Below are 25,107 nucleotides of genomic sequence, written 5' to 3'. Positions count from 1 at the left end.
TTCATGTTGGAGTTTTGACGTTGGAATTTGATGCTGAAGCCTTAAGCTGGAGACCCAGGAAGTAAGCTCACAGAGGCAAGCAAGCCCCAGGAACAGAGGAACCCTGAGCCCAGGAAAAAGCAAGCACTGGGAAGAGAGGAACCTTGAACCCAGAGAAAAGCAAGACCCCGGAGAGAGGAACCCAGGAAGCCTGAACCCTCACAGAGGTTGGCAGTCATTTGCTCCAACACATGAAAACAGACTTTGGTGAGGGAAGAAACTTACGCTTTATGGTGTAGTATCTGTAAGCTCCTACCTCAAACAAAACTCTTTATAAAAACCAACCAATTTCTGGTATTTTGTACCAGCACCCCTTTGGCTGACTAATACAGGCACAGAAACCGGATCTTTTTTTTTTATCTTTGTATCTCCACCATCTTTCACAGTATCTGACAATTATAGTAAAAGCTTAATAAATGTTGGGCTGAATGGATACTCTCTCCCTAGATGCAAGTTGCTAGGTCCCAGACAGTGCTTATCTGTTTCCCACCTTTAGCCCCTAACATAGCGATGGCACAAAGTAAATGCAGTGGTTAAAAGAATAATGAATTTTTTAACTAAAATTTGTTCACAAATTGTTATATTCTGTATCCTCATCTCAACCAAATTTTCAAAAGTAAACTTTTTCTAAAATTAAACAGTATATTATAAAATCAGAGAATTAGAATCACCCCAAATATACAAACAGGAACACAAATTTGAAAAATCTTGTTTTTCCAGTTATTCTACAAAAGGAACCCCTCAAATATAAGTTGAAGTGACAATAAAATTTATGGATATACTGCAGTTAGAACCCAATTTTATTGTTACAACCAATTTTTATTTACAGAATATAAATCTCTTCAGAAAGATACATTCCTTCATTTAATCAATGGTAAAAGGCCTTATTAAACAGAAATAAAGCCAAAATATCGACTACATTTAAACAGAAGTACAAACAATTTCATTAAAAGTTTCAGAACATACAGCAAAAATGTATTTTTACTTAGGCAGTTACATGAAAAGAGGTTGTTTTTAATTTTCTTCACTGACAACCCCATTCAATCCACAGAACAAATTTTACTTAAATTAACAGTAGGAAAAGTGTAAAAATTAAATTTTAAACATGAAAATATGCAAAAATAAAAACAGGAAGTATCTTTATTACTAAACAGATTAACAAGTTCTCAGACACCCAGGTACTTTCTGAGGCATATCGAAACACCTACATCAAAAGTTGCATTCATTTGAGAGGTATCAAGACATTTTCAGTGCTGAGACTATTTGTAGCACTTACAGTATGTACAAAAGCAGCATTATACTACTATGGTTCACATTTGATAAACACAAATTTAAGCTCTTATGTCACAATTTTCAACTCAATATAAGATAACGCAATGACGATTACTCATTTCATTTTTTCCTTCTGAAACTGAATGAGGAAATTATATTTAAGTACATGGAATAATGCCGTGTCTTCTTCCTTTTAATAACTGTATATTTGAAAATTCAAATACTTCATGTCATGGATACTAACTTAGCTGTACAAAGGCTCCTAAATACAGTACAGTCAAAATGTTTCTTCTTTGTGGATTCCATCTATTTATAGTTATTTTACTACAGATAAATACAGGAAAGTACTTCAGATTATTGGACAATACAATTTTAGTGTGCCACTCCTACATTTATTAGGCAGCACACCACAAAAAGAACCATGGCTAGTACAAACTCTCATCAACTCCACTGCTTTTGGAGGGGTCTTTTCCAGGTCACAACAGCTTTGGAAATCATAGGGCTTCAACCTATCTGTGAAAGTTCCTTTATTAAGAGTTTTAACTAATTTAACTAATGGAATACCTACAAATCAAATCAGTCAGCAGTGTCTTACTGTTCCTGAATTAGTTGAAATACAATATGTAATGTTTTCAATTTTTATAAACGCCTTATCATGACTAATGGTATTTATAATGCCATTAATGGGTAAAATGTAAACAAAAAGAAAATGCTGACACTTAAGGATTAAAGGGGTATTTTAGAGAGCAATTGTTTTAATAACTACAATAGCTACAGGATTCATACTGAACACAGATACAGTGATATTTCAACCCTAATGTTTTATAACACTAGTAGCATATTAAGTGCATTAAATATAGGGATGGAGAAAGCAGATTTCAGGACAGAAACCTGACAACTTGAATTCTGGATGTCTTGAACATAAAATTTCTACAAGCACTATTGTTATTTTTTCCATCCAAGTATTACAAATTTTCTATCCATTTGAAATAATGGTCCAGAAATGAAAATATTTTAGTATAAAAATCTGTTCAGGAAAATCTAATTCATTCTGCAATGCAATTGCCTTAATTTCAGTTTTCAAGTATGACAGATTAGAAACATTTTTAAAACTCTGCCAGATTTCATTTTTCAATACACCATTTGTTTTTGGGCAAAAAGAAAAAAAAAGATCTCCCTATAATGCACTTGTAATGCAAATCCAGGTATTTTCTTTCATAGCAACATATTTACAAACAGCTTCAAAGACAGGGAAATTTTTGTTTAAATAATTGATGTAATTTTCTGTCCAAAGACATCCAACCCAAGATATAACACTATAATCACACAAATGGTATATAAGAGGGAAAAAAAGGTGGTTCAATATAAGTAATGTCTTCTTTTCAAAAAAGAAAAACAGATTGCCTCATTATATAACCAAGGCCCCAGTCAAAGGACATCCTAAAAATCTAATGGACTAAAGAAGAATCAGAGCAAATCAATTTTGAAATAGGGATAAAGTAGTTTTACCACATATTTTAATTCTTTTTCCCGTGAATAATAACCAGCACTTGCCTTCTTTTCTGTAAAGCAGTGCAAGTTACTGCCAATAACAAAACTCTCCACTTAGCATTAAGCTTCTCCATCAACAGAATGACTGAGTAATATTAAAAGCTTAAATCTTTATCACTTTGGAATGCAGTATAAAATGCTTAGTAAAGCAATTTAAAGCAGAAAATATAACTACTACACAGTATTCTTCTTTACATTACAAAGTAAGGAATTCATAAAATGGTTTAGAAGGCTTGTGTGTAATCTAAAAAAGGAAATGTCTGTATGATTTTAAAAGTAGAGATTTCTAACTTAGTGTTCAGGGAATTTTTTTTTTAGTCTGTAAAGTTTATTGACAAAGTTAAAATAGTTTTGGTTCAATTAAAATGAAAACAGCTTTCATTAAAAGATTACTTATGTCTTCTCCATCTTTTGCAATCTTATAATGGACTTCAGTTAGAGAAGCCAACTGAGGGATACTTAAGTTGAATTAAGAGCTATTATTTATTACCTCTCTTGTATACATGGGGTTTAGATTCACATTGAGATATATAAAACTTCATGGATTCTTTTTTGGTAAAAAACAAAAAAGACTAACTGAAAACAGGAAAGAGTAATACTGCAGTTGGCAATCACTAAGTTATATTTTTAATTTGCTTCCCATCCATGACTCAAAGAATGGAGCTCTATTAATATAACAATCTATTAATTCACTGCTTCCAGGAATCTAACCTCACAAAAATTAATGGCCAACTAAAGAAGTGAAAAAAGTCTCTGTAGGCACTGAGAGGCTAAATAAATAAGTGCTGACATTAACACAAAAACAGAAAACCCTATTTCCAGTTCCTCTGTAATCCCACTGTGCAGCCAAAACGGTTGGCTATTTCCAGTCCAAAATCAAGGAGTTGGATAATTTCCTTAGAGAAAACTTCTACAAAATGAAAGAAAATGCCAAGAAAATGCAAAACAATACACAATCTCATATGCAAGATACAATTCACACTAATTTACAAAAAAAAATTTTTACACTGGTTTATATACATTTAGGCGACCTAGCTGATGAGTATTTTGTGCTCATATTGATCTCAGATGATTATGTGAACAACATGATTTACTATCACATTGCTTCAATTTCCAGAAAATGATGGTACCATAGGACTGGGGGCAGGGGAGGGGGATCAAATATCATTGGTCAGGAAAGATTGTACAAGTACTCAAGGAAAAAGAGGGAAAAAATTAATTGAATTATGCTTGTTAAAGCATCCAGGCCTCTATGGTCTACTGAATAACACTGAATATACAAGAATGCCACTTCTAACATCCATTTTCATTATTTACAAATTGGGCTTACCCCAGTTTTGAGTTATTAAGTAAGGCATTCAAGTTCCTTTAGCTTAACATAAAAAGGCAACAGACATCTCAGTAAGCCATAAGACAAATTTAGAGGGATGTTTTTAGAACACTGTTGAGATTTCCCTTCCTTTATAATCCCATAAATGGTCGATACAGAAGGAAGCAATTTTGAACCCTATTTATAGCCTGCACCATGATCCCAAAAACCTATACAGGAAGTAAGAATAACACAACACCCAAAATCTTACCAAAGAATGGGGTAATAACCTAAATATCTCACTTTGTTCACAAGATCCACTGTATAGTCTAGGGCTAAGGTTCTAAGAGCCCCTGTTATCTAGCCCCCACTCCTTTCACTTCTATATGGACCTCTCTGAAATGCTTACAACAGTGTCACAGCTAGCAACTATACACAGTCTATCAACAATGGCTCAGTGAATCTCTACTCAAAATGGTTTGAAGAATATGGAGTAAGGTAGAAAAATGCCCTTCTCTCCTCCCATAGTTCTCCAAGATACATACTGTTACACTGTAAGAAGCTGGAAAGCAAAAATATCAAGAGTATTATATATTCTTCACCCTTCTATGAAAATGTTCCAACCATAGATGAAAATTCCATCAAAAACAATTTTTCAAGTTCACCTTAAGAATATCAAAAGCTATTAATTTTTAATTGGGTCCATTCATTTACTCAACTAGACAAAAATCTACTGACCCTATAGTAATATTGCTAATAAAAACAAAAGTGAATATTTATAATATTGGGGAGGTAGAAAACAAATCTTGTCCTAACACTGTTATAGATACAAACAGACTTTAAGACTCTATTTATGTCACTACAATTTACCATTTAAATGGCCTTTAAGTGTTTCTACTTATTAGCTTTAAAACATCTCAAAATAACCCAAGAATTTTAAAGCACTTGTCTGAGAATATAGTCATTTGGAATACTACATCAGACTCCCCACAAAATTTCTCAGGGGATAAATCTGTGGTTGCATACACTGGATATGCAGATACAGTAAGCCAACTTTGCACATGGACACTTATGTGACCAAAGTACAAAGTTTGTCAGACTAGTTTTCAAAGTAAAGTTAACCAGGACTCCTCAACATCACACAATCTCCAAAACTTGAAGCCGACTTATCTATCCCAGAGATCTAACTTCCTTTCATATAATAATTTCCTTTCCTCTCATCCTCCAAATACACTTAACAAAAACAAGATAAAACAACTAAAAAAGCCCTCCTCTTATGACTATTTCTGCTTAATTCACATTTTAAGTCAGATTTTAAACGTATAAGATCAACGTACTAAATGTTCCGTATTTAATCCTTTAACAGCCTCAACATATTACCTTGAACTTAACCAAATAATCATTTGCTATCATTTAAAAGACAAAGAACCAAAACAAAACAAGAAACCAAAATGTAAGGAATGAAACTGGAGGTAAAAAATAATTACTCTAAATGATATTTTCTTGTTCCCAAATATGATAAATTTTCTATACCTATTTCAAAAATCAGCAAATGAATCTACTAGGTACTATTTAATAACAAACAAAAGTCTAGAATATGTAAGTACAACAAAACTTTTGGTTAGAAACAATTTGATACAGTAAAATTTTAAACACTGAAATGAATAACTAAAATGACCAAGTGAGAGCATTAATACGGATTGTTTTAACACCAAATCATCATCTCTATTCCAGGATTATATAGAAAATATTAATAATTCTATTCCCAGACAATGTACAAAGAAGGGTATTTAATTCTAAGATATAGTCCCCAAAAAGAAATACTTTTCAATTTTAAAAGATAGAATTACCAATCTAAAAGATAAATGCATTTGGCCCTCCTAATAGATTATTTATTATGAACATCCTAAATTATCTATACCAGTGACTGGCATTTCAAGAATAAATGATTCATTTTACTTACAGTGTGCCAAGATTAAAATGTTTACACTGAACACCTAGAATGCTTACTAAATTTACTATTAATTAAAAAAAAAAAAAAAACCTCTGGATCATTTTCATTGTTTATACTCAACAAACAGATAAAATGAAAGCAGCCACAGATTCATGTTAAATGTCTAATAAATAACTCACATATAACATAGATTAAATTAATAAAGGATTAAACTGATAGCTTTATAGCTTTTTGTAGATTTAACGAATTTCTAAATACCACATACTAATAGCAGTAGGTATATTCCTTGACATCATTCAGTCTATTTAAAAAATAGATTGGTTGTTTAGAGGCATAATTTGTAAAGCAAAATAACCAAATTAAATAACAGAATTTTAACAAATATTGGCTTTTCAGAATTTCTTAAGAAAAGATTCACAAAGATAGCCCAGCTACTTGAGAATAATTAAATCTCCTCTTTACTCAGGCACTTTTAATGCAGTAACCTCAGGCTTCATTTTGAAGTACTGGTTAAAACGAACAATTGCATACCTAGTGAGAAAAGAGAATAATGATGAAATTAGTCAAAGCTGAAAAATGTAATCCTTTATTTCCACTCACCCATCTAAGCTGGTTTTTTGTTTTAAGACTTTTCAAAGGACATATTTTTAGTTTATTGCACCATCTAGTGGACACTTTTTCTAATACAGAGGGCACTTAGCAGATTTCCCCAGCCCAATTATTAAATGACTGCAGCCTTTATAATATTTGACTGAAAAAATTAACTGCAATGTTTCATATGAGTTCTAAACGTTAAATTTTTAAAAAAGACTGAAACAAATGTAATGCATATAGTAAAATTAAACTCACCCAAGGAAATCAAATTCAATAGTGGAATATTTGGCTTGAATCAAGGCCCACAATCCCCAAAAGAAATGAGAAGCCTAAAAAAAGGAGGTGGGGGGGGGGGGGCGGAAATCAAGAATTATAATGCATTCCTTTGTAAAACAAATATCAAATTGCTAATTTTATCCTTTTTCATTAATTCCATGTGCAATATGCTCAGCTTTCTTTCTAAAACATCTAAAACAAAGATAATACTAAAGGTTACAATTATCTGGATGGCTGTATATAAAAAAAAACTTTTGTCTGTATTGGAAGAGGTTATGATAAATTATAATCAATTTTAATTTCAATTAAAAAATAGAGCTCAATTCCTGTAACCTGCTTTGTACAGAGCACAGAGTTCAGTATCAGCATTGACAGTTATTGGCTAAGTGTTTGTAATGGTTATAATTGCTAAAGTGCTTTCCTATGTTATCAAAGGCCTTGCTTTCTTGACATAAAAATGCAAACAAAAAGGAAAATCTGAATCCCAGAAACAATGTATTTAAAAGAGAAGAATATTTTAGAGATGACAAACATTGGAAAGCAATTATATTGACCCAATTCTGTATTACTGAACATAAAAAGTAACATGAGTTTACTAGTGCCAGAGAAGAATAAGTTTTAGGATTTAAAGGAAAAAAGAATGTGTAGTAATTAGGAACTGTAAAATAATACTGTTTATGTGCTTTACAATCTATTTGCAGATAACACAATATTTTTAAATTGTGGTAACGCTAATAAAATTTCACTTCCCAGCTACTTCTCTTACTAATTAGAAATACGCTAACTAGGAAAAAGTCTTAGAGACAAGGTTTTTGTATTACCTAAATTTAATATAGTAACAATAAAAACAAAAGGTCTCTAAGAAAAAATTACTCAACTCTCAGCGTGGTATTAAAAAAAAAAAGCCTAATATGATAGGTGAAGCAGTATAATATTGTGGAAAGAATTCTTAATTTGAATTATGAGTTGTGAGGGTTCGTGTGCAGGCTCTGGCACTAGCCCACTTTGTAACTTTAAATAAATCACAAATTTTTAGCCTCAGAATATTAACCATTCTGTATTCTGCAAAGGATTGTTTAATAGATTTATGGAATATAACTTTAAAAAAGTTTTACCCCTTAATGATCTCTATTTTAAAAGTATGTGGCTGTTACTATTCTACTTTGTTTTTATCTTCCTCAAAAACTACCACTGAAAGGATATATAACTTTCGACAAGTACAGAATATAATAAATGTTATTTTTATAGAGAATATAGCTAAAGTCACATGCACATGAAGCACAATGATTTAAAAAAATAAAATAAAATAAAAACCAAGCTCTGGAGTCAAATGTACTACTTATGTGGCTTAGAACAATTTAACTAATCTCTCTGTGCTTTTGTTTCCTCATCTGTAAGATGCACGTAATATAACAAGAAGTAAATTATGAAAAGAAATGAATTCCTTCTTTTGAAAGTCTAAATCAGCAGTTCTCAAAATGTGGTACATGAACCCCTGGGAGACCCCTGGGGCCCTAAATTATTTTCATTGTAATACTAATATATTATTTGGCATTTCCATTATGGTGACATTTGTACTGATGTTCCAAGGCAATGGTGGGTAAAACTACTTGCACCTAACTACTAGCACCTAACAATAGTGAAGACAGTAGTAGCACTAAACTGTCTTATTCTTCATCACAATGGGTTGACAGTAAAAACCCAGTCTCATTAAAGAATGTTCTTTATGAAGCCATTAAAACTAGTAATTTTATTACATCTTGAACATTTGTTTTAATATGCTGAGTGTGAAAAAGGAGGTAATATAAGGCACATTGTCTGCACACCCAAAGTACAAAAGATGTCTCAGGGAAAAGTACTTGTATGATTGAGTTGTGAGCTGAATTCACACACTTATAACGGAATATCATTCCCCATATACCCCCCGCCCCCCTCTCCTCACTCCTCCCCCCATAACAACAACCTCCTCCATTATCATGAGACATTCATTGCACTTGGTGAATACATCTCTGAGCACCACTGCACCTCATGGTCAATGGTCCACACCATAGCCCACACTCTCCCACAGTCCACCCAGTGGGCCATGGGAGGACATACGATGTCCAGTAACTGTCCCTGCAGCACCACCCAGGATAACTCCAACTCCCAAAAATGCTCCCACACCACATCTCTTCCTCCCACTCCCTACCCCCAGCAGCCACCATGGCCACTTACTCCACACCAATGCCACATTTTCTTTGATTACTAATCACAATAGTTCATGAATAGCGTATCAGTAAGTCCACTCTAATCCATCCTGTGGACCTTAGAATGGTTGTGTCCACTCCACATCTATATCAAGAGGGGGCTTAGATTCCACATGGATGCTGGATGCAATTCTCCTGCTTTCAGTTGTAGGCACTCTTTGGTTCCCTGGTGTGGTGGTTGACCTTCTTCACCTCCATGTTAGCTGAATGGGGTAAGTCCAATAAACCAGAGTGTAGGAGTTGGAATATCATTCTTACTTCAAAAAGTTAAGTGATATGAACTACAGTTATCAGACTTGGGGATTTGACAGACATTATCTCAAATATAAAAAGGGATCCTGGAGCTTTAAAAAGGAAAACAATTGACAATATTTGTTGTCAATGATAAAATTTGAGCTTTCAACCTAAAATTACTTTTAGAAAATATGTATTTGACTCCATTGGCTCTTAGTTCTCCAATAAAGAACTTAAAGCTTTTCTAATGACCAGCAAATATAATTTCTTGGTATCATATAATGAAACGTGCCAACATCTGGAAGATCTGTGCAATGCAACAAATCAGTACTTTCCAAATAACTAATAAATGATGTTATAATTACAAAATCATGCACTGGTAAAAGCCATTTAAAGTACAAGGTAAACCAAAGTGGATTTTGATGTAATGAAGCACAAAAAGTTAACTGATATATTCAGATAGCACACTGCAACTAGCTTAAGAAACTACCACTTGTTGTTTTTGTGTATATCAAGAAAGAATATACATTATTGTTTAAAAAGGCAAATATTCCATTTTGCAATAATATATATGTCTGAAACTGGGATTTTGTCCTATACCTCAACCAAAACAATATATATTGTAACAGATGAAATACAGAAGCAGATATGAGAATCCAGCTGTCTTCTATTAAGCCAGATATTAAGAGATTTGCAAATATATAAAATAATGCCATACTTATTAAGTTGCTTCTGTTTTAGAAAAGAGCTAATTTTTTCATTTTAAAAAATGGCATTTATGATACCATGTAATGAATTTATTTTAATATTTAATAAATATTTAAAATTTTTGTTTTAAATTTAATGATAAATATTAATATATATAACTCACATAAACAAAAGTCCATAGAGGTCTTAAAAAATTTTAAGTGTAAAGGGGTCCTGAGACAAAAAAAAATTGAGAACTGCTAGTCTAAATCATCTTGGCATATTTTAACTGACATAAAATTATCTATGGTTGGTACCTAATATCTTCTCACTAAGTTGGTTCTGTAGTGGAAAAAAATGTGAAATCAGGAATCATTCTGGACCTAAATTAAACATGAAACCAGCTTTTCTCACTAATTTAAGCAGAGTTAATAAATTGTACTTCTTAAGCAATTTTTGTTCACATAGTAACATGTTAACTAAGTAATTGCTGTACACTACAAAACCCTTATACATAAACCCTCCCAAAAGTCCCACTCTGGTAGGCAACATGTTTTATAGGGTGAAAAATGAAAAATTTATATACATATTATAATATTAGACTCTAAATGGATGAAAAAGGAATGAATTTTTCATCCCTACAATTCTTACAAGGCAGGAACTAGTATTTGCATTCCCAAAAATGCTAATGAAAGAATGCTTAAATTCAAATTAAATAATAAATAGTATCTTCTGTGATTTACATATATTATTTCTCTCAGATCTGGAAGTTGTAGCTATGTAAGTCTCTCTGTTAAAGGTAATTTTAATTTTTAAGTTACTTCTGTTGCAAAAAGAAAAAATTAAAAGCTTTATATGGTGAACAATTACTAAAATAAATCCCCAGACTATTTTCTGAAAACCCTTACATAGTCCTAGTACTTCACTTAGAAAGAATTCCTTCCATATCTGCAAACGATATGTCTAAAAAACTCCAAGTTCAAAAACCTGAAATTTCACTGTTTAATTACACAATGAAAATACCTAGTTTTGTGTGCTATCTCCACAACACTTATTAAGCAATCAGTAGCACTTTTGATTTCTGTAGTCTACTATCATAATTTTTAAAAGTCTGGGTCACGTCCTGAGCAATAAACATTTACTAATCAGTTATTTTAAAACATCTATGTTAGGTATTAGAAGGTGGGGGAAGTGGATTTGGCCCAACAGATAGGGCTTCCGCCTACCACAGGGAGGTTCAAGGTTCAATCCCTGGATGTCCTAACCAGTGTGATGGCCCACGCACAGTGCTGATGCATGCAAGGAGTGTGCCCTGTAAGGAGAACCACCCAGCACCAAAAAAGCACAGCCTGCCCAGGAATGGCGATGCACACACGGAGAGCTGATGCAGCAAGATGATGCAACAAAAAGAGACACAGATTCTGGGTGCCGCTGACAAGAATACAAGCAGACACAGAAGAACACACACACGGGGAATAGACACAAAGAGCAGACAACTGGGGGAGGGGGGAAGGGGGAAAGGGGAGAGAAATAAAAAATAAATCTTAAAAAAAGGTACTGTGATCTTATGCAGACTTCCTTTTTTTTGCCCTTACTTTTTTTTTTTTTTTTGAGGTACCAGGAGCAGGGGATTGAACCCAGGACCTCATATGTGGGAAGCCAGTGCTCAATTACTAAGCCATATCAGATTCCTTTTTTTTTTTTTTAAGATTTATTTATTTCTCTCTCCCCTCCCCCCCCACCCTGGTTGTCTGTTCTCTGTGTTTATTTGCTGTGTCTTCTTTGTCCGCTTCTGTTGTTGTCAGTGGCACGGGAGTCTGTGTTTCTTTTTGTTGCATCATCTTGCTGCGTCAGCTCTCCGTGCATGCGGCACCATTCCTGGACAGGCTGCACTTTCTTTCGCACTGGGCAGCTCTCATTACGGGGTGCACTCCTTGCACATGGGGCTCCCCTACGCAGGGGACACCCCTGCGTGGCACGGCACTCCTGGCGCGCATCAGCACTGCGCATGGGCCAGCTCCACACGGGTCAAGGAGGCCCAGGATTTGAACCACGGACCTCCCATGTGGTAGACGGTCCCTAACCACTGGGCCAAGTCCACCGCCTTATCAGCTTCCTTGAGTTGGTTTTTTCATTTGTTTTGCTTGCTGTTTGGTTTCTGCTTTTTCAGAAGGCACTGGGAACCGAATCCAGGACTTCCAATGTGAAAGGCGGGCGCTCAATGGGTTGAATAATGTCTGCTCCCCCTTATTCATTAATTTTTAATGAATTCTTATGCTTGTCTTCTTAGTAACAAATGATCAAGGAAAAAGGAGGTTCACAAAAGAGGAAGCAGTTTTTAGACATGTCCATAAGGAATAAGGGGCATTTGCTAGGGGATGTAGAAAAAAGAGTGTTTTAGGTAGAAGAATCAACCTATACAAAAGTATAACAGCTTGAAACATCATGGAATATTCAGAAGAGGACTCTGCGTGAGCAAAAGTGTGAGGTGGGAAATAAGAATCTGTAGATGCTATCATTTGGATTTCATTCCAGAGGTCATGGGAAACCATGAAATAGGAAAGTGATACAGCCTCATTAATTATATTCTAACTATTGGAAATATCACTTTTTTTAATGTACAGGATGAATTAAAGAGAGAGAAAAAAACTGGAAGCAAAAAAAAAAACCAAAAACAAACAGCAATGGCTAACAGGGACGAGAGATTAAGGCCTTAATTTCAAAGGTTATAAAATTAAGGTGAAAGGGTTGGCATTGAGAGGATTTTAGGAACCAAGAATATCAGACCTTGGAAAAGCAAGAAATGTGATGAAGAGGAACAAGGCATGAAAGCAAATTTCCTGATTTCCAAACACAGCAACTGAATAGATGGTTTAATTAAACCAATACAGAAAAATAAAGAATAATGAGGCAGAGGACAGGGTGCACAAAAAATAAATTCAGGTTTGGATATACAGTAGTCAGATACTAATGGGATCCAAGATAAAGGGGTCAGTACTGATCTGGAGGCTTACCAGTACACAAAAATACAAATTGGAATCATTTACAGAAAGGGTAATAAAGCCCTGGGACTCACCACCTAATGAAAGAATATGAAATGAGAAGAGAGGGAGCCCAAAATCAGAACACTAGAGCATACTAACATATAAGAAGGTTGGGGGAAGAGGAGATGATAAAGGAGTCAGGAAAAGAGACTAAGCAGGAAAGCACAAAAAAGCAGGATATGAATAAAGGAAGAACAGTATCACAAAAGCTAAGGAAATAGAAAATTTTAAGAATCAACCAAAAATACTTTTAAATGCTATGGACAGATCAAGTAAGATAAGGACTAAGAAGTTTAAAATGACCTGTTAATTATGTCATTAAGGGTAAGCCTTATGTGAATTTTTTTTTACTTTGTTTCATTTTTACAAACATTCCACCTCTCCCAAGTAACTTCTAATCTGCTATCTCTGCAATATTGCTATTTCTAGTCCTCTTAAAATTGGTATCATACAATTCTTTAAATTTTTTTTACAGTACTGAGAAAAAGGAAAAATTGCAGTAGTGTGGAGCATAAAAACAATTAGCTTTCTAATAATAAATAATGGGATTGTTGCCTAAAGGATTTATGAGCTATGTGGGTTTAATATGGAAATTAATAGAAACTCTATGACCTAGGAATATGAGAAATTAAAAGGGCACACAGAAAAATATAAATTATTGCAACAAAATATTCCTCATGTTAAAACAGACATTGGCTAAACAGAAGTTTTTAGTTGATTCTTAATTAAAGGACCTAGTGGGGGGGAGGGGGACATAATCTCTACTTTAAGATCATACTTAAATAGAATAAATAGAAATAACAGGCATCCAAGGACCAGCTGGAGAGTATGCCATCAATTTAACCAACAAATCTACTCAAAATAGATATCAGGAAAGTATATAAAGTCATATTTCAGCACACCCTCTTACTTGAGATGTATTCTGAGTGGCTCTGGGGAAATGCTGCTCTTAAGACTGTGGAAAAGTAAACTTGTGAGCCCCCATTTGAATCTATTTGTAAAGACGATATAGCAAATATTCCCCATGTCAAGTACACAGAATTATATTAAAACTAAAAAGGAGGAGCAAGAATAACCTCAAGCTAGTACTCAATTTAATTGTCTAACACCTTAGCTGAAATCTCACTCTAATGTATCAAATCATTCTTGAAAGATGACTTAAATGAAGAATTAAAAATAAAGAAATAAATGAGTGTAAAGAGAAGTAGGTCTTGAAAATAATAATAATAAAGCATTAAAACACCAAAGAAGCTCAAAAAACTACTGAAAGGTTAAGACAAAACACTAGTCAAGTCATAAAAACATAATTTCACCGGTTCTTCCAAGCTACTTTTATTATTACATTCAGATATGATGACTTAATAATACTCTGCAGAAAATCTCATTTTCCTTGTATCAGTCCTTGATTATATATTTTTCATACAGTAAAGAAAGAAAATAGATATAACATTAAAACTGCTTCAGACATTAATCTTAACCCTACTAGAATCCATTCATTAAACAAGTAATTCCTGAGTACCTATCACCTGGCCAGGTATCTAATTCTAGGTGCTGGGGATACAGTAACGAACTGAACAAATTTTTGTTCTCAAGCAGTTTACACTGCAATGAGGGAACTGTAAAAATCATATTTTTTTGTAATTTTGAACAGAAGAACACATAACTTAAAACGGTAAATTAATGTTTATAAGATCATGAAATTTTAGAAATTTAAATTATATTTAAGTATGTTTTAATAAATTGTTTACATTTAAACTTACCAATGCAAATCGATTGACTTGAATGAAGAGCACTTCTACCTCCTTTTCAGTAACTTCAGTTCCAAAGCCCTTATATTCTTTGTAGGCTTCAAGGTAAGAGCGCAGCCACTGGCCTTGTAGTTCTCTATCTGGATAGAGACTATAGTCTACATCACTCACACCTACAGTGGAAAAAGAAATACACTAAGAACTTTAAAAACACATTCTCTTCTGCATACCTTAATAATCCATGCCACTTAGAACCCAGAAAATAAAGGGCAAGTATTTTGCCTTAGCATTCATTCAAGGATCATAAGTTGGTCCCAAACTACCTTTCCAGTTTTATTTTTTTATTTTTTTGTCCTTATTCATTTTTTTAAATATTACATTCAAAAAATATGAGGTCCCCATATACCCCCCAACCCCCTCACCCCACTCCTTCCCCCACAGCAACATTCTCCTCCATCATCATGAGACATTCATTGCATTTAGTGAATACATCTCTGAGCACCGCTGCACCTCATGGTCAATGGTCCACATCATAGCCCACACTTTCCCATAGTCCACCCAGTGGGCCATGGGAGGACCTACAGTGTCTGGTAACTGTGCCTGCAGCACCACCCAGAACAACTCCAAGTCCCGAAAACACTTCCACATTTCATCTCTTCCTCCAATTCCCCACACCCAGCAGCCACCATGGCCACTTCCTCCACAGCAATGCCATATTTTCTTCGATTACTAATCACAATAGTTCATGAATAGAGTATCAGTAAGTCCACTCTAATCCATATTCTATTCCTCCATCCTGTGGACCTTGGATTGGTTGTGTCCACTCCACATCTATATCAAAAGGGGGCTTAGATTCCACATGAATGCTGGATGCAATCCTCCTGCTTTCAGTTGTAGGCACTCTTAGCTCCATGGTGTGGTGGCCGACCTTCTTCAACTCCATGTTAGCTTAATGGGGTGAGTCCAATAAACCAGAGTGTAGGGGCTGAAGTCTGTTGAGGCACAGGGCCTGGCTTTCATATGGTCGGTCCAGAGATTCAGATCCCCTGCTCTCCAGTTTTAAAGTCCTCTTATTCTCCTTCATGAACCTTACATCTTAGAAAAACAGGTATACTTGCCTAAAGTTTTCTTCCCCTTTCCTGCAGTGACCTCCCTTCTCTTCTATCTGCATATTCAAATTCTACTCATCTTTCAAGTTTTAGCTCAGTTTTTTTCTCCATAAAACCACACTGAGTCACTGGAGTTTCCTCTTTCATATCCACAGAAGTAAGTAGCTACATCCACATCTATAGCTACAATAACTGTTATTAATATGGTGTTTATTATATGGACAGCTTGTTCCTAGACAAGATATGTAAAAATATGTACAGCACATACGTACATACATATATGTACATATATGTACATATGATAGCCTAGAAATTATAAATTCAAATTTTTTCCCACTTTTTTCCCAATATGATTAACCTAAAGTATATGAAAATACATGAATGTATGAAGTATACAAATATAAATTCAACAATGAAAAGTTCCTGCTAGGTGTTTAAGTCATCTAGGGGAATTTCCTACGCTCTAATTTTAGAGCATTTCATATTCCAACTAGTCATAAAGTAGATTTTAAATTAATTCATTACATTAAATACTTAAAACTTTTCTACTTTGCAATTATTAAAGATTAATCTGCAAGGGTAAAACTGACCAAATTTTCAATTACTCATGGTCAAAGACAAAAGAAAAAATTCTTGAGGATCTTTAGCTAACCTACACTTCAAAAGCCTGGTTCACAATGGAAACAACAAAGGTTTTTAAAAGAGAAAAAATCTGAGTTCAAATCTTAGTTCTCTGTATTTTACTGTAACCTTAGTGTAAAGTTACTTTCTTCACTTGTAAACTGGGAATATTACCCAATTCACAGGACTGCTGTATAGGAAAAAAAAAAATGAGATGAAATTTATAAAGCACCTAGTACTTTGTCAGGTATTATTATTCTCTTATTATTTTCTGACGGCAATTAAGAATGAAATTTTGATCAACTCCTTCCTCTAGTGATAAAAACAAATAAAAAAAGGCAGGAAGAAGTGGTGAAAATATTACTCCTGCTCCCAGTTGATCTTTAAAGAATAAAAGTATTCTAAAACTATCATTTAAAACTAAAATTACTCTATTAGTAATGCCCTGGATTTTACCTGCAAATTCATTGAAATGATTTCCAATATCATATGCCAGGTAGTTGTATCCAGAATATTCATAATCAATGAACTGTACATCACCTATGTGAGACACAAAAACAAAGACATAAGAAATCATATATAAGATCGGAAAATCCCTATGCTACCTGTAATTAGTTTCCAATATTTTGTCTCACTGTACGTGCTTGGTTACAGGCACTTCAGAGACATTTAACAGGGTAAGGCTGTGAATTTTATGGCAATGAGCTTTACAAAATTCAAATTACATATCTTGGTCAACAGCTTCTTTGTGAACATTAATGTCCACTACACAAAAGAAAAATCGAAATACATACTCCAAGTTCAAACACAGGCAAAATATGTTTTTTGCCACACAGGGGTCATAAGTTACTTAAAATTAAAGTATAATTAAAAATGAAAATTTATCTTTGGAAATTGTTAATAACCTATGCAATTTAAACAGAAAATTAACTGTGACACTCCAACAGTGAATGGACAAGCTTATCTTCATAGGAAAATGAAATATAAACTTTTTAAATCCTTAAACTATCTATATTTAAAGACTTGAATTCTGAGAAACTTGCAGTTATGCTATAAGAATTCTTGCTGACCAACTTCTAACAATATTCCTATTTTAAAATATTAGATTGCATTCATACTCTGACATTTTCCTGGAATGCTACAGAATTAAGGATTCCAATAGCATTCCTAAGCAGTAGTAGGGTGCATAACAACTGCCCGGTTAGTTCTGCTTTTTAAACATCAAGTTAAGGTAAAACCAACTTCTGATCTATATACATTTGGCATTTCCCAAATAAACAGCTTTTGAACTATAATGTTTTGATATACATTCATAAATTTAATTTGGGAAAGTATTTTAATGATATTTAAACAGAGAAAAAAACGGTATATAAAAAAAACATGGCAACAAGTTTTTTAAATGAAAGCAAAAAAAGTTTTAATATAATTAAATTTAATATATAATCTAAACTTGTAAAAAGTCTAGAGTAAAATGGATGAGTATTATCAAAGTATCAAATCACAAGTATTAAATTTATATTCATATAGATATAATAAATGTTGGCGACTATAATAAATCAATGCAATTTAACCACCATAAGGATTATATTCTTGAATTCCACAACAAACTATCCCACAGAAAGTCTTCAAGTTAACCAATCACTTTACTAAACTGCAGATGGGCAGTCAGAACATGTTCTAAAATTTCTTTTTCAAGAATCTTTAAGACTGCAACAGTGAAGACCACCATCATGATAAAATACTTTGCAGCCATTAAAAAAAAATCTCATTTCCAAAAGTTATTTGGTAACCAGGGAATTCCAGAGTTATATGAAAGATACAAAATAGTAAATACACTGTGACCCAAATTATTAAGATATTATGTCTAAAGAGAAAAAGAAAAGCATAATGCATAGGCAAAAAAAGATTGATGAAAACACTCCAAAATGTTTCAACTGGTTTAATTTCCTAGTGATCAGTAAGAGACTTTTTTCCTTATAATTTTCTGTTATTTTTAAATTATTTTACAATAAATATTTTAGGAAGGAAAAAAGTTATTTTAAAGGAGAAAGATAAGTGAGTTCTTTATACAAACTGTCATTAGACTAAACACAATGATTCAGATCCCTTTTCCACCTCGATTTCAATAAATCAAGACATAAGATATAGTTAGTTGCACAACTTAGTTAACCAACCAGTTTTAATATATAACTTTTAAAATTTCAGCTGTTGATTACTTTAGTTCTATAAACACAAATTCTTATACAGCTCATTTAACTGTTAAATGCCAATAAAAATACACAGCCTAGTCCTGAAACTTACTTTTGCCACATAAATAAAAGTTTCGATTTCAATTTTTGAAATTATATTAGAATTTGGCAAATATAGTTTAAATGGCAGGTAAAATATACCTGCTTGTAGAGTAAATACAATTTAATTAAAGCATATATCATTTTAACGAAAAGTTAAAAAGTCTGTTTCAGTATGAAAATTTTAGCAATGACTTTTTGTAGTAGCATTAATCCATTAAAACTAGCCTTTATTTTAAATGCTATGTTGAGTTTATAAATAATGAAATTAAAAAAATAAGAAAATGAAGCTAACAAGATACAGATGAGGCTGTTACCAGGCTCCGTGCATGTGAACAAGTGATGCGATAAACCTCCAGTCAGTGCGTTTAAGAAGCACGGGGTGCGCCGCCACATGGCAGCAACAATGGCATACCTAATCTGTAGCAGATGAAGAAAATTTGGCAAACTCACATTTTACAAGACACAAAGCTTAAAAGGAAAAAAACTTAAAAAAAAATCTGCATTAACTATTCTTTTTCAAACTATTGCAAACAAAGTGGAACTCAACCTTAAATTTAATCTTCTGCAACAAAGTAAAATGAAAGAGGCCTACTTCCCTTGTTTTGGGTGCCAGAAAAATCAAATTACCATCACTTAACTTTTTTTCATCTACGAATTTAACTTTTCTCTGATTTCAAAAATTTCCAATAATTTAGAGGAATTTTCACATCACTAGTAATAATTAAAAGCTCACATGGCATGACAACCTTATTAATTCTTTAAGACACAAAATTTTAATTGGAATTCTTTCCTCCAGGGTAGGAAGACAAGAACTCCCCCTGAAATTGTATACAAAGTTTCATATGGATGTGCATTTTCTAAGGAGGGGATTCTCAAAAGATCCTTGACTCCTGAAAAGTAAAGAGTCACTCACTGCTTTAAGGGCTAGAACTGTGTTTTATTTATCATTATATAAATAGAAGGCTGATTAACAGATAGTGAAATAAAAATATATTTAATATTTAATAAATAAAACCATAAACCTGAATTTTCAAAAGCTACATTTTATATATACTGCACATCTTTGCCAAATAGAAACCCTCACACTACTGAATTAAACTGTTCAAACCTCAGTACAGCTGAAATAGTGTATCAATTTTAAAAGTACTTTACAAACAAAAAAGTAATTTATTAACTAAGGGTATATAATTTACATGAAACATTTGCCAGGATTTCTTTATTTTATCATTGTTAAGAAGGAAAAGATAAAAATAAAAAGCAAAATAATCAATATGAGAACCTGAAAATTTTCCATCTCCCTGTACACACTCAGCAACATTAGGTAGTGCAGAGAAAGCAGTGAGAAAATGAAATCATAATTATACTGTTAACAAAATGCTTTCTCTCTTGTGCAGAAAAAGTCGAGTATTTTGCTCTGAGAAATCCTCCCTTCATACCTCACTCTAGTATCCAGCAGTACCCTAGGTGTATACTTCACCATAGCACTCATCACTCTAAATGAAAATATCTGTTTAATGATCTGACTCTTCCACATCATGGTATATGGCCTCCTTAATGGGGAGTATGTCCCTTGATCCTTCATCAGGCAATCCACAGTGTAAGCCCTACACACAGAAAGTATTCAAATACTAGTGGAATAAATGAAGGTTTTGCAGAGAATGCTTAAGACAATGATAAAGACACGTTTAAATGGAGAAAAAAGGCAAAATAAGCATGAAATATTAAAGAACAAAACATGTAACAGTTTTTATAATCTTGAATTCAAGTATATTATTGAACTTACAAAGGGCCTGAATGCACAAGTAGAGAAAAAACTAAATTAGCTAGTTAACATAATAGTATTTATTTTAGGTCGCTCTGCGTTAATAGTTCAGGTTTTACAGTCCATTTAAGTTGTTATTACCTTACATAAGAATATATGCTAAATAGCAATTCAAAGTACAAGCTAAAACAAAGTTAAGATTATTCTTCATAAAAACTCCACCCTGGAAAATACAGGTTACCAAATGCAAAAAAAAATAAAAGTTGTATTTATTCTATTCTAAAAACATAACCAATGAAAAAGTGACTAAGAACAGTGACTCATCATTTTCTATTTATATTGTATAAAACTTTTAAAAACCTGGTTTTATTCTATAATTCCCAGAAAACACTTTCCTTTACTTCCACTTGCATTTGCTCAAAGAGTTGTAAATCGGCCTCTTGTATTTTGCTGACAGAGAAATTAAATAGTAATTGCCCTTACTGAAATTTAAAGTTCTGTATTAGATCTTTACATACAGGCTTTTAGGAAGAAATGGGGGAAGAGGGAGGGAAGTGAAACAGCCACCAAAGTCATCAGACTAATAAAAAGTCTGACAAGGTACCAAGACACAATCTCAAAAGACTCAACAATTGCTTCTCACATGACAGCAGTTAAAGGATTAGTTTAAATTAAAATATTAGATATGAAGTAAGTTGATCAATAAGCAATATTATAACTTGTTTTACATAGTATATGCTTACCAACCCCTAAGTTCTGGCACTACCTAACTTTTCAAAAGCTTCAGAGAAGAAGCTCTTCTTTCATATTCATGAATCCTGTCAAATGACATGGTGGGAGCAAGTAGAGGCCCTTTTTCTTTCTGGAATGCCTACCAGTTCACCAACATTCACAGGTGAAAACAGCTGTGTATGAGTGTGTCTCAGTGTATGTATGTATGTATACAAATACATGTATACATATACATTTTGCAATTTTAAATTAATCTACCAAGTTATACTTAAGATAGAAACTGTAAGTTGTACTTTAAGACAAACAGAATTGTTACCTCATAGCTATGAACCATAATTGCACTAGTCATAGAACAAAGTTAGCCTTCTGGCTTAAGAGTCACCATTTTTCTTTTTTTTTCCAGACTCAAGAGACATTTAAAAAAATGCATCTTACAATGACAATAAAGGTATCAGAAAACTTTGGCGGGCCTGAGCCAAATGTAGCACAACACCCATTTCTGTAAATAAAGTTTTCCTGGAACACTGCTATACTCACTCATTTAAATAATGTCTATGGTTGCTTTCACACCACAACAGAGCCAAATGGCTCAAACGAATACTACAATGTGACCTGCAAAAGCAAAGTCTTCTGTCTTATAACCAGCTGATTAAAATAAATAGTACTGGTTGGCCCCTTACAAATAAAGTTTGCCAACCCTTTTCATAACAATTGCTAAGTACCTGGTTCAGTGTTGTATAATTTATATACATGATTTTAAATCTTCTCAGGAACTATATGAAGTAAATACTATCTCCAAGTTTCATATAAAGAAAACTTAAGTTCTAGATTATCAACAGTGCTCAAATTAAGTATGTATGGAGGACTGTGGGAAGATGACAGAGTGGGGAGGCCAGGACTCACTCCTTCCATTAAAACAACTGTTTTAAAACTCCAGAGGGCAGAAGAACACTTAACAGCATTCAGGGACGAGCAAGAGGAAGAGGCTTAAGTAAAGAATGGTAAATTGCTCTCTCCACACAGCTGGTGCCCATGCATTCCTCTTGTGGCAGGCCACCATGGGGTCCAGTCCCTGGATAGCTCACTGGTGAAAGAAAAATCCTCTTCCCAGGAAGTAGCTATAGTTCAGTGGTTGACTGACTGCCTCCCATGTATGAAGCCCAAGCTTCAATCCCCAGCATCTCCTTAAAAAAAAAATCCTGGAAGCGGACTTGGCCCAGTGGTTAGGGTGTCTGGCTACCACATGGGGGGTCCACAGTTCAAACCCCGGGCCTCCTTGACCCGTGTGGAGCTGGCCCATGCGGATGCTGATGCGCGCAAGGAGTGCCCTGCCACACGGGTGTCCCCGCGTAGGGGAGCCCCACGCGCAAGGAGTGTGCCCCATAAGGAGAACCGCCCAGCACGAAAGAAAGTGCAGCCTGCCTAAGAATGGCACTGCCCACACGGAGAGCTGATACAACAAGATGATGCAACAAAAAGAAACAGATTTCTGTGCCGCTGACAACAACATAAATGGACAAAGAAGACACGGCAAATAGACACAGAGAACAGACAACCGGGGCGGAGGGGAAGGGAAGAGAAATAAATAAATAAATCTTTAAAAAAAGAAAATCTTCTTCCCCAAGAAGACTTGGGCATGGCCGATCACTGATCACAGCTCTTGACTGGCGAATCTGGATCACCGGGGGCCTGGCTCTGTGGGCAGTTATTATTTCAAGCTGACCCCAACAGAGGCAGTAGCAACGGAGCCTTAAAAGATACTGCCCTTCTGCAGGGGACAGTTAATTGAAGGGCTGCTGCAACTGTTGGGCAGGCCAGGAAAGCTCAGCTCTGAGTTATCAGAGAAGCTCCTGGTGCCCTTCTGATACCCCCACCCCAGGATACTTTGGAACTGATCTACACCCCCTTCTTGAATCCCTGGCCCTGTTTCGGCTGGGAAAGACTAACATGGGAAAGTTCTCTCCAATGTGCTCCTCCACCCAGAATTTGCCCACCAGGCCAGGCCAAAGCAGCCTGAGACAACAAAAGGAGTGTAAAAACTTATAGAGGCAGAAGTCTGGGACAAAGGCCTGCCAGCTTCAAACACCTGGGAAACAGAGGTCTGTCCCCTGGGAAGCAGAGGGGACAACCAAACTCCTGTAAATAGGGCAACTCTAAAACAACAAAGGAAAATCCCATGACAAGTCAGAAGCCCAGAAAGAGAGGGAAAACCGTATACACTGAATCACCTTGGGCTTAAGCTCAAGAAAATCTACCTTATACCAGCTGATTAAAAAAATAATAGACATCACAGGGAGTAAATCCCAGAGCTAACATTTTTAAAATATTGAAATGTACAGTATGCAACAGAGAATAAGACAAACAAAAAGGAAATGATGGCCCATCCAAAAAGGAGGGGAAAAAACCTCCCTACAACACCAACTTAAGAATGTGGACATACCAAAAATGCCTTTAAAATAATGAAAGTAAAAATCACTCAAGGAGATGAAGGAAAATACAGAGAAAGAACTAGAGTATATGAGGAAAACAATGAAGGAGCAAAGTAAGAGTCTTAGGAAAGAGAGAAAAATTTTTAAAAGGAACCAAACAGAACTACTGGAGTTAAAGACCACAATAACTGGAATGTCCAGGACGGTTTCAAGAGCAGACTGGAGCTGGCAGCAAACCTGAAGACATGATGCTTGAAATGAATGACAGTGAGAAGCAGAAAGGAAAAAAAGATATTAAAAGCAAATATAGCACTCTGAGACACCAGAGCACACCAATATATACATTACGAGAATCTGGAAAAAGAAGAGGAAAAGGCAGAAGGCATATTCAAAGAAATAACGGCAGAGAACGTCCCAAACTTAGCAAAAGATGTGACTATGCACATCCAAGAAGTCCAGAGAACACCAAACAGGATAAACATACACCCTGTCTTATGCTGATCACATTACTGAATGTAAAGGACAAGAAGAGAGTTTTGAAAGCTACAAGAGAAAAGGCAACGTGTTCCATACAAGGGAGTCCCAATTAGATTGAGTGCTGATTTCTCATTAAAAGCCATGGAGGTAAGAGAGCAGTGGAATGTAACACTTGAATGGCTTTTGTTTTCTTTCAGCCCTTTAAGAATTTTATATCCAGTGAGACTTTCTTCTAAAAATGAAGGAGAGATTAAGGCATTCACAGATAAACAAAAGCTAAGGGGGTTCATCACTACTAGACCTGCTATTCGAGAAATGCTAAAAGGAATTCTTTAAACTGAAAGGAAAAGGACACTAGATAGTGGTTCAGAGTGGCATAAAGAAATAAAGACTTGCAGACTTGCGTAAAGGTAAACATTTTAGGTAATTATAAATGCCAGTTTTATTGTAGTATATTGTTTGGTATATAATACAACTTTTTCCTACCCACAGGTGCTAAAATGGAAATGCAAAAAAATATTTACCTTTTTTGGGCATACAATGTACAAATATATAAATGGTTAACAAGTACCAAAAAAATGGTACAGGGCCAGAGGGTTATAAGAAAAATATATATGCATGTTATTGAAGTTTAAGAATTGGTAACAAACCACATATGATTGTTATATATGTTGGGTGTTAAATTTTAAACCTATGGTAACCACAAAGAAAACAGATGAAAAGTATATCTAG

At 34.3% G+C, this 25,107-nt stretch overlaps 1 protein-coding gene across 1 annotated transcript in view; it reads right to left on the bottom strand.

Moving 5' to 3' along the window:
• Positions 1 to 821: 821 nt before the first annotated feature.
• The window catches only part of ETNK1 (ethanolamine kinase 1), a 60,651-nt gene continuing 36,365 nt past the window's right edge, over positions 822 to 25,107 (bottom strand). Inside the window, exons 5-8 of the mRNA XM_004448646.5 lie at positions 17,141 to 17,224; positions 14,967 to 15,127; positions 6,975 to 7,048; positions 822 to 6,656 (exon numbers count right to left, since the gene is read on the bottom strand). Coding sequence (XP_004448703.1) covers positions 6,584 to 6,656; positions 6,975 to 7,048; positions 14,967 to 15,127; positions 17,141 to 17,224 — 392 coding nt within the window. The 3' untranslated portion in view covers positions 822 to 6,583. The remainder of the gene's footprint in view (positions 6,657 to 6,974; positions 7,049 to 14,966; positions 15,128 to 17,140; positions 17,225 to 25,107) is intronic.

The sequence above is a fragment of the Dasypus novemcinctus genome, chromosome 20 (assembly GCF_030445035.2).
Source record: "Dasypus novemcinctus isolate mDasNov1 chromosome 20, mDasNov1.1.hap2, whole genome shotgun sequence".
Taxonomy (NCBI): Eukaryota; Metazoa; Chordata; class Mammalia; order Cingulata; family Dasypodidae; genus Dasypus; species Dasypus novemcinctus.
The sequence above is the reverse complement of the archived record's forward strand: the minus strand, read 5'-3'. Positions and strand labels throughout refer to the sequence as shown.